The following is a 10,462-nucleotide window of genomic DNA, read 5'->3' on the forward strand; positions in this document are numbered from 1 at the left end:
AAGAAACAACATAAAAGAAAAGTAAACAAAACAAATCGGTAAATAAAGGAAAATGGTAATAAGAAGGGAAAAAAAAAGAAAAGAGAAAACCCCAACAATCCCCTCTGAGCAAGCACTAGGCGACAGTGGGGAAGAAAAACTGCCTTTAAACGGGCAGAAACTTCCGGCAGAACCAGGCTCACGAGGGGCAGTCAACTGCCGGGACTGGTTGGGGTGAAAAAAGATGAAGGAGAGAGGGAAGAAGTGTTAGGAGAGAAGGGGAGAGGAGAGGTGAAAATTAAGATGGAACAGAGGTGGAGGGAGACGAGGTGACGTCAGCAGTAGAAAAAATAGAAAAAGTAGAAAGAGCAGGAGTGTCCCTCCTCCAGAAGAAGCGGAAACGTTTTTTCTTCTTTTCCATGAGCTTTTCCACGACCACTTTTTTCTCTAGGATGAGGGTTCTCAACTGATCGGTTGTTTCTTCAACTTCCTTCTCAAGTTTCTGGCATCTTTGCTCCATTTCTTTTAATAGATTGCACTTGTCTGTATTTTGCTGTTGTTTTTCCTTGTGCATCTTTTCTAACTGCTCATTTCTTCTTGTGATTTCTTGAAGCTTACGCTGCAGGTCTTCATTTATTTTCTCTTGTTGCTGCTTTTGTGCAAGCATTTCAGCGTTTTCGCGCTTCAAGTTGTCTGAGTCCTGGAGAATACGTTTTTTTTCTTCTTCCTGTTGCTCTTTCTCTTGAAGAAGCTCTTTTTTTTTGCACTCTGTTTCATCCAGCCTGACTTTCAGCACTTCGTATTTTTTCTTTATGCCTTTGAGTTGGTCCTGCATTTGTGTGACCCCTTCCTTTTTCTGTCCGAGGATTTGTGCAGTTTGTTCCATAGCTTCATCAAGCGTTCCTTGGAGCGCCTGATTCTTTTGCTCCATGTTTTGGAGATCCCTTTGCATCTCCCCAATAGTAGCATTCGCGCGTTGAAGCTGGGCAGACGTTTCTTTTAATTCAGCACTCTTTGTCTTGTTTTCCTTCATCAGGAACAAAATCTTCTGTCGTGCTTCACCAAACTTTCCTTCCCAGGCCTCACTAATAATTTTTGTGTAAGGCTGGCGTTGCTGTTGTTTTTCCAGCTCTTGATTTCGTGCTTCCAATTGTCTGCACTTCTCCTCCAGTTGAAGCTTCTCTTCTTCAATTTGTTTAATTTTTGCATGTAGGTCGGAGTTTTCCTGTAATGTCCTTTGGACTGATGAGGCACCAATGGATCGTGTCATATCAGGCTTCCCTCTTGAAGTGAGTGGCCGGCCAGACCTCGAAGGAGAGGCAGCAAGATTGTTTATTCTTTGTTGGCATTTTCGTGGATACATTTTTAATCCTGTGCACAGTGACTCTGAAGAGGTTTACAAATACTTTCAAATATATCTCTGGTCGAACGTTTGAAGGCTGCGAACAAACTGACTAAAACTTGCTGCTCCTGACCCCTATTTATAGAAAAGGCTCAAAGGCATGTGCTTGTGACATCATCACATGTCCTTGTGACATCATCACATGTCCTTGTGACATCATCACTCTTCATGAATCAGATTGTCACATGACATTTTAGAATGCGCCCCCTGCCGCCATCACAGTAGGCCAGACAAAGGATACAGCTTCAGCTATGGTGGTACGTGTGTAGTCGGTTGCAATGTTAGATCTCACGATCGTGAAGGCAAGAAACTGGATTAATCTTTTAATCGTTTTCCATCCTGGCGGCAACGTGAGGGATCCCATGTATCCGATATCACCAAACAAAGACGCCAGGCATGGATTGCAGCGGTGAGACGAGCGGATATCGAGTTCCGTGCAATCCCCAGCTTTTTGTTGGTTTGCTCGCGGCATTTTCTCTCCGGTGAGTTCTAAAGTAATTCATATCACTATCCGATTGTTGAGTCTGACGTCACTAGCCGTGTCTGGGCCTAAACTCTGCTGCAGGTCCATATATCAAATGATCACTGTGGCATTACTGAGAGTTAAAACACTGTCTTAAGTCTTTCATCTTTAATAAAATTATCAGCGTTCTGCTCTACCAGGTGTAACAACTGAGTTAAACATCCAGGCACCCATGACAATGGAATTTATGACATATGAGTTAGAAGTTAGCAGCAAGTTAGCTCGCTAGCTTCTATCTAAATACAATATAGCATGTCCTGACTGCGGGGTTTTGGAAACAAATTAAAACGTACAGCTTTCTTATCACTTCCAACATAAATGAAGACAGAAAACTAAACAGCAGTGACAGTGGCTGCAAATTTTACCAGGGTTTTAGTCAAATGCCCCCCTGTGATTTTACCTGCACCCTGCGATTTGATTTTTAGTTATTTTAACAGCAAACTGAAGAAAAGCCTTGACTCCGTTGCTCCACTCACCACCAAAAAGATTAACGTAAAACATGCATCACCCTGGAGAAACGAAGAAGTCAAAAAACTCAAAAGAAATTGCAGGGCAGCAGAAAGGAGATGGAGGAAAAATAAAAATAATATCAACCATCAAATATTTTCCGAGCAATTTAAAATGTACAATAATACATTAAGGAAGTCAAGAAATTCATACTTCGCCAAAATAATCAGTATTAACAAAAATAATCCCAAGGTCCTCTTTTCCACCATAGATCATTTATTTAACCCTGATTTTAACAGCTCCCAAAGAACCCCCACAGACTCGCTCTGTGAGCAGTTTGCAGACCACTTCAGGGGAAAGATCAGCGCCATCAGATCTGATATTTTATCTAATCGCGATATGATTGTAAACACATCTGAGGGCTCGATTGTACCTGAGGAGACACTGGACAGCTTTGTCCTGGTTAATGCTGAGAACTTTCAGAAGGTTTTCTCCACAGTGAGACCCACCACATGTCTTTTAGATCCAATCCCCTCTTCACTCTTTAAAACACTTTATGGATTTTTTGAGGCTGAGCTTTTATACATGATGAATTGCTCTCTTCAGTTGGGTGTCTTCCCTGCTGCCTTTAAAACGGCGGTGGTGAGGCCCCTTCTGAAGAAGAGCAATTTGGATTGTAATGATTTTAATAACTACAGACCTGTATCCAACTTACCATTTTTAAGTAAAGTCTTAGAAAAACTTGTTTTTACTCAGATTACTGATTTTCTCAATGATAGACAGATCCTGGAGATATTCCAGTCTGGATTTAGGGTGAACCACAGCACAGAGACGGCTCTCCTAAAGGTTTTAAATGATCTTAGATGTAACTGGGACGCCCAAAAGCTCTCAGTCCTGGTGCTGCTGGATCTAAGCGCAGCCTTTGATACAGTAGACCACGCTATTCTTTTAAACAGACTAAAACACATGGTGGGCCTCTCTGGTGCTGTACACAACTGGTTCACTTCCTATCTCTCTGACAGATCTTTTATGGTGAGTATGGATACATGCTCCTCTAAGATCCATAAAATGACATGTGGTGTGCCTCAAGGGTCGGTTCTAGGCCCTGTACTTTTTAATTTGTATATGTTGCCTCTCGGCAGTGTCATCAGGAGGCATGGAGTGAACTTCCACAGTTACGCTGATGACACGCAGCTGTACATCTCCGTGTCTCCTGATGACACCAGACCAATGGATGCCCTTTTTAACTGTATCTTGGATATAAGATCTTGGATGGCAGAAAACTTTTTACAGCTTAACCAGGACAAAACTGAAGTTTTAATTGTCGGTCCTGAGGCTCAGAGAGAGAAACTCTTGTCTAAATTAGAGGCATTTTCACTATGTCCTTCGCTACAAGTGAAAAACCTGGGTGTTATTTTTGACTCTGAGCTTGGTTTTATCCCACATGTTAAACATGTAACCAAAATTGGATTTTATCATCTAAAAAATATAGCCAGAGTCCGCCCTATTCTCTCTCGGGCCAACACGGAGATGCTGATGCATGCTTTTATTGCCAGTCGCATTGATTACTGTAATGCCCTGCTCTCTGGTCTTCCTAAGAAGAATATTTCAACTTTACAACTCTTGCAAAACTCGGCAGCTCGTGTGCTGACGAAGACCAGAGGGCGGGCCCACATTACACCGGTTTTAGAATCGCTGCATTGGCTCCCCGTGTGTTTCAGGATCGATTTTAAAGTTCTTTTATTGGTTTTTAAATGTCTTAATGGTCTTGGGCCTTCTTATCTCTCAGATCTGCTTTTACCATACGAACCCTCGCGGACCCTGAGGTCCTCTGGTACTGGCCTTTTGATTGTCCCTAAAGTCAGGACACATACTCACGGAGAGGCAGCTTTTCAGTGGTATGGTCCTCGTCTGTGGAACAGCCTGCCGGAGGAGCTCAGGGCCGCAGAGAACGTACATGTTTTTAAGAACAGGCTCAAGACCCACCTTTTTAATTTAGCTTTTACTTAGCGTTTATTTATTTTTTATGCTTATTTATTCTATCCTGTTATTCTATTATTAATTTAGGATTTACCTAATATTTTTTGATTTTATTCTTATTCATTTTTTAATCTTCTTACTCTATTTATATTTATATTTATATTGTATCCTGTTCTTATTTATTTTATCATTTTACCCTGTATATATCGTATTGCGTCATATCTCCAGTGTTTCCTCGGAGGGCGCTCTCTGCACCGGGGCTGTTATTGACCGTGGCTGCTGGTCTCTGGGGTCCTCTCAGCCTGGTTGGGGGGCTCCTTGGCCTCCCTCCGGCTGTGTGCCCAGCCCGGAGGCTGCGGTCTGTGACCGGCTCCCGGTGCAGACGGCTCTCTGTTATAATGTTTCCTCACTTGGCTCATGCGAGCCCAGCCCAATTTTTACTCTTTAAGTGTGCGCGTGTGTGTATGTGTGTGTGTGGGTGGGGGTGGGGGGATATATGTGTATTGAGAGTGTGGGGAGTGAGTTGGAGGGTGGGGTGGGCTGCTTTTAACTATGTAAAGCACTTTGTGCTACATTTTTTCTGTATGAAAAGTGCTTTATAAATAAAGCTTGATTGATTGATTTGTAGGGTTACTGAAGTTGGGCTAGCTGGTATATAATGATGTGCTACGTGACCGCTAGTAACACAGCTATGTTAGCACAATATAAACACGCTAACTTTTTTTCCACTCGATAAAAGTTAACGTGAGTGTTCTCGGTGGTCAGGAACAAATGTAATCGCATGGCAGGATGCTGTAAAAGGACCAAACCAAAAGGCTTTTAGTGGGGTTTTTTTCAATGCGCTGCGGTCATAGATAATGAGATAAAACATGCTAATGTGTGATGCTGCAGAACCACGTCATGTCGACTGAGTAGCTTTTGATTTGGCATTATTGCAGGCAAACCAGCATATGAAATGGATGTAACAAATCCAGACTGGGCACCAACACTGCACATGGGGCACGACGACAAACCTGTGTCAGACTCGGACCGGCACGCAAGGCGTATGCAACGGAAGCGAAAAAGAGCACCCATTGCAGGTAAACACCCCCCTCTGAAAACATACTAAATTGCTCTTATGGTACACTAATCCGCACATAACTTAAAGATGAATCACACACCTGTCATTGGAATATTGGTGTACATTAACCTTAAGTCTATGCACTATTTTTTATCTTACAGGCTTGATGATCGATGAAGGTCTGACAGAAGAACAACAACCATGTCATGGAGGCAGTGGACAGCAGTTGTGTTGGACAAGTGGAGGTTGACGTACCAGCTGCAAATGTGGACAGTGGTGATGGGAGTGACAGCGTCACGGAAGCTGAAGGGCAGACGAAGGACTGTGTGTGCAGTCAACAGGGCAGAGCAGAAATAAACCGGCTGTTGGAGGAGAACAGACTGCTTCGAGCACAGTTGCAAAAGACAGAGCTGAATGAAACTTTCTTAAAGGACGATACCGAAAAAGTAAGATATTACACTGGACTATATTGTTATGCAGTCTTAATGTCCCTCTTCAACACTGTCAAAGATTTCCTGCCAATACCGAAGAAACTGACAGGTTTCCAAATGCTCTTACTCACACTAATGCGTCTGAGACTTGATCTTCCAGTCCAGCATCTTTGTCATCTATTCCATGTGTCGCACAAAACACTGTCTTCTGTCTTCACCGATACCATTGATGTTTTGTATGCCCACTTAGGAGCACTGGTGCACTGGCCTGAGAGGCACTGTCTGCAGGCGACAATGCCTCCACAGTTTACTGAAACTTTTGGAAAACGAGTAGCAATCATTGTTGACTGTTTTGAGATTCGAACAGAAAGACCATCTAATTTAAAGGCACGCGCACAAACATACTCTCATTACAAGGGTACACAGACCATAAAATACCTCATCGGGATTACACCCCATGGAGCTATTTCTTTCATTTCCAGGGGATGGGGGGGTCGTGCATAGAGCAGGGCGATATGGCCAAAAATATTTATCACGATATATATTTGAAAATTTGCGATAATGATATAACCGACGATATAATTGATGCGAGACAAAATACAACTCCACAACATTACTAGCGCAAAAAGACAACCTTCCATTTATTTTCACCTAAACAAGAAGCTGGTTTTTATGTACATTAAAGCTTTATAAAAATGTAACAGTGCAAATGCAAATTCCTTGCTGAAAGTTTAACCAAAAGGCATTTCCAGTAGAAATGGGCTGACATATCCTGAGCATAACCATGTATAATATCCACTGAAGTTAAAAAGAGGTGCTTTGCAACATTAAACTGCAGTGTGCAGTACGCATTTTTCGGACCATAAGGTGCACGGGATTATAAGGCACATTAAGCGAAACAAAGCAGTCAGATAAATCAAACTTTATTAAACTCATTCTTCTTGCTTCCTCCACTTCTGTACCATTGATTCATTAATGTTGAATTCTCTGGCAGCTGCTCTATTCCCATGTTGTTGCAGTATATTAATGACTAACCTGGTATTGTGGATAGATTATCTCAGTTGTTCTCCTGACTGAAGTTTGGTCCGTTTACAGCATCCTGCCATGCGATTGCATTTGTCTCTAACCATGAAGAACCTTCACGTTAACTTTTATAAGTGGAAAAGTGTTAGTGTTCGTCCTCCAGCTTCACTGTTTATGTTATGCTAACATAGCTGTGTCGCTAGCGATCACGTAGCACATCATTATATACCAGCTAGCCCAACTTCAGTAACCCTACAAACGTCACTGCTGTTTAGTTTCCTGTCTTCATTTATGTTGGAAGTGATAGCAGAGCTGTACGTTTGATTTTTTTCAGAAATCTCTCAGTCAGAACATGCTAAATCATGCTTAGGTAACTAGCGAAACTAGCGAGCTAACTTCCGCTAGCTTCCTGCTAACTTCTAACTCCATTAAATGTAATAACTTTTTGTTTTCATGGAAGTTAAACTTTATAGTTACACCTGGTAAAGCAGCAATGCTGATCGTTTTACTAAAGATGAAAGAATTTAGACAGTTTTTAACTCTCAGTGATGCTGCAGTGTTGTTTGACCTGAAGCATACGGAGTTTAGGACCCAGATTACTCCCAGATTTAAGAGCATCTTAGTCCGACAAATACGACAATAACGACGACCGCTTGCATGTTCTGCAAAAAAATGTGCTTTGTCGTGTATCTGACAGACAAACACCAAACCAGTTCCACATCACGGAAGTTGCACCATTTTTACAAACCAATTCTGGTTCATCTGTTTCACTCAACAATCGGCCATGTGCGTATGAAAACAAAGGCACTGCGCATGCGCGTTTTACTCCCATTCTATCGCGATATTTCATTTTCCTATCGTTGCCTAACATTATACCGGTATTACCGTGAATGGTATAATATGGCCCAGCCCTAGTCGTGCATCAGATAAACACATCATAGAGAGATGTGGCATTCTTCAAAAGCTGTTACCAGGGGACGTAGTATTGGCTGACAGAGGCTTTGACATCAGAGATGCTGTAGGAATGATGTGTGCGGAGGTCAAGATTCCAGCTTTCACAAAAGGCTACTGTCAACTTGATGCAAGGGACGTTGAACAAACGAGAGCAATTGCCCACCTGAGAATTCATGTTGAGCGAGTAATAGGTAGTTTGCGCAACAAGTTCAAAATGTTACACACAGTCTGATTACTCTTATCATGTGAGGCTGAAGACACAACACTTCTTGATAAGATCGTTAAGGTTTGCTGTGTTTTTGTTAATATGTGCCCCAGTGTTGTTGTCAAACCAGGGCCAAATGACACTTGCTCCTGTTGAGTATTCTTAAAGCTGTTCTTTTGGATGTACTGTACATTGTAAATAGTTGTACTTTGTGTGAAGTTGTTTTAATAAAACAAAAAAGAATAGTATATTTGTTTGTTTTTCTTTATTATAGATCTATTCACATGTACACAGCAATCACATAAAAATGAAATGCAAACTATTTACATCGCACCACACAGCTGTCATCAATCTTTAACCACAACATGAAACATTACAGGCTATTTAGAGCAGCACGTTGTTTCGAGAAGTATTTCCCAACAAGTTCAGGAAGGCACATTTTACGAAAGAAGTCTTGTGCTTTCTTTAAGCGCGGTTTCCAGAAATCCACAGCAGGGAAGACGCGAGTCACAGCAAGGTCTCTCTGTGTCCACACAACGAGGCCACAGTGGCTGGCGCCCGTAACAAAGACTCAGCGTCTCTGTTGTGTAAACACGCCAGTGATTGGGGTAATGTGGGTGACTGTGTAGTGTAGTTGGTGTAATAGTTTTCGACTCCACACAGTCACTGCTTTGCTGTGCTTCTGCAGCGTATCCAGTAATGGTGACAAATCCTCCAGCGTTGCAATAGGAAGCTGCTCTTAAGCGCAGAAAGAATTGTTTCCAGGGATTTCTATTTGTATCCAGCTTGGCGTGCAGGATCCTTTGTGTAATCTATGCTTACATATGTATTTTACACACAGACAATGTGAAAAATACAACACATTGCTATGGATTGATGCTGAAAGTGCTAATTGCACTAAAAAATTTAGCTGAAAAAAATAACACCAACTAAATAGATAAGCATGTCTGTTAACAAAAACCCCCAAACGCTTTACCCAACTGGGGTTTTTCAACTACCTCACTGACAGAATGAGCCCAGGTATTGCCAGTGCCACTGATGGAAATGAGCCACAGCAGCTCTTCAGCACCTACAAATGAGACCTGCCCACACCAACAAGCAAGAAGGGAGACCAGGTGGCGAGCATCGCCACACTTTCCAATCCAATAAACTACCATTGCAGTTAGTAGTAAGTGGTTGATTAGTGCAGCAACAACAAAAACACACTGAATGTCATTTTAAAATACACAAAATGTTTTATTTTACATTCTATCGAAGTTCCTGCTGGAAAGTGCTGTACTGTACAAGATGCTTCCCTCACCGCAAACTCAGGTTTACTGCTGGATAAATTTTATTTCCACATTAGTCAACTCAACAACCAAGACAGAGCACAATAGAGACAATAAGGGGGTGGCTGTAGCTCAGGCGGTAGAGCAGGTCATCTGCTGATCGGAAGATTGGTGGTTCGATTCCTGGCTTCCCCCAGTCTGCATGCCAAATATCCTTGGGCAAGATATTAACCCCAAATTGCTCTCCGATGCATCCATCGGAGTATGAATGTGTGTGAATGTTACTTAGAAAGCACCTAGAACAATGTGCTTGTGCGAATGGGTGTGAATGGGTGAATGCACAAGTTGTGTAAAGCGCTTTGAGTGCTCAGAAGAGTAGAAAAGCGCTATATAAGAACCAGTCCATTTACCAATATGTGCACTGGTCTAATGATGTTTATGGCTCCCAAAGTATCGAGTATTGAGGTCTATTGCACTGTTGACTATTTACAAAAGTATTGCACAAAAGGTATTGCACAGTGAGGTGAAGAGGCACTACAGCTTAGTTGTTCCCCCCTCCTTTGTCCTCCTGTTTCCCCTCCCTCTCCCCTCCAGAGAGGAGTTAAACAGTCTGATGGCGTGTGGGACAAAGGAGTTTTTAAGTCTGTTAGTTCTTGTCTTGGGGAGAAGCAACCTGTCACTGAACAGACTCTTCTGGTTGTTAATGGCCGTGTGCAGAGGATGCCTGGCATTGTCCATAATGTCCATCAGTTTCTTTAGTGTCCTTTTCTCTGCCACTGTCACCAGGGTGTCCAGCTTCATGCCGACCACAGAGCTAGCCTTCCTGATCAGTTTTTCCAGCCTGGATGAGTCCTTCTTTGCTGTGCTGCTCCCCCAGCACACCACAGCATAGCACTTTAAGAATCTAAAAGATAACAAAATCTGATAGGTAAAAATAACATTTTGAACCAACTAGGTGGTTCCCAAAAATCTGGCGTGCTGTGAGTCCTTAAAAAAATTGAGGAAACCGGAAAAGTAGCAGGACTAAATAACTCTGTACAGCAGATGAACTGTATCTGGAAATCATGTCCTTAAGATGTAGAAAAATATAAAGAAAAGCAAAGACTTGAAGTACCTGAGAGATGCACTGGCCCTTTAATGGATCCATCTGCTGTTTGCTGAAGCCTCATCAGAAACGGTCTCAGTGGAAG

At 42.3% G+C, this 10,462-nt stretch overlaps 1 protein-coding gene across 1 annotated transcript; it reads left to right on the forward strand.

Moving 5' to 3' along the window:
- The first annotated feature begins 4,896 nt into the window (after positions 1 to 4,896).
- Positions 4,897 to 8,252, forward strand: LOC146693144 (uncharacterized). The gene is made up of 2 exons (XM_085478912.1): positions 4,897 to 5,410; positions 5,553 to 8,252. Exon 2 carries the CDS (start codon positions 5,598 to 5,600, stop codon positions 6,324 to 6,326), a length of 729 nt encoding a protein of 242 aa, XP_085335038.1. The 5' UTR covers positions 4,897 to 5,410; positions 5,553 to 5,597; the 3' UTR covers positions 6,327 to 8,252.
- Positions 8,253 to 10,462: the final 2,210 nt, after the last annotated feature.

Source organism: Copadichromis virginalis, linkage group LG14, assembly GCF_057382275.1.
Source record: "Copadichromis virginalis isolate Kocher_CV1m ecotype Utaka linkage group LG14, C_Virginalis_male_GT1.1, whole genome shotgun sequence".
Taxonomy (NCBI): Eukaryota; Metazoa; Chordata; class Actinopteri; order Cichliformes; family Cichlidae; genus Copadichromis; species Copadichromis virginalis.

Bases quoted from the DNA above. Each gene is read 5' to 3' on its own strand.
- LOC146693144 (XM_085478912.1), top strand. From the start codon at position 5,598: ATGGAGGCAGTGGACAGCAGTTGTGTTGGACAAGTGGAGGTTGACGTA.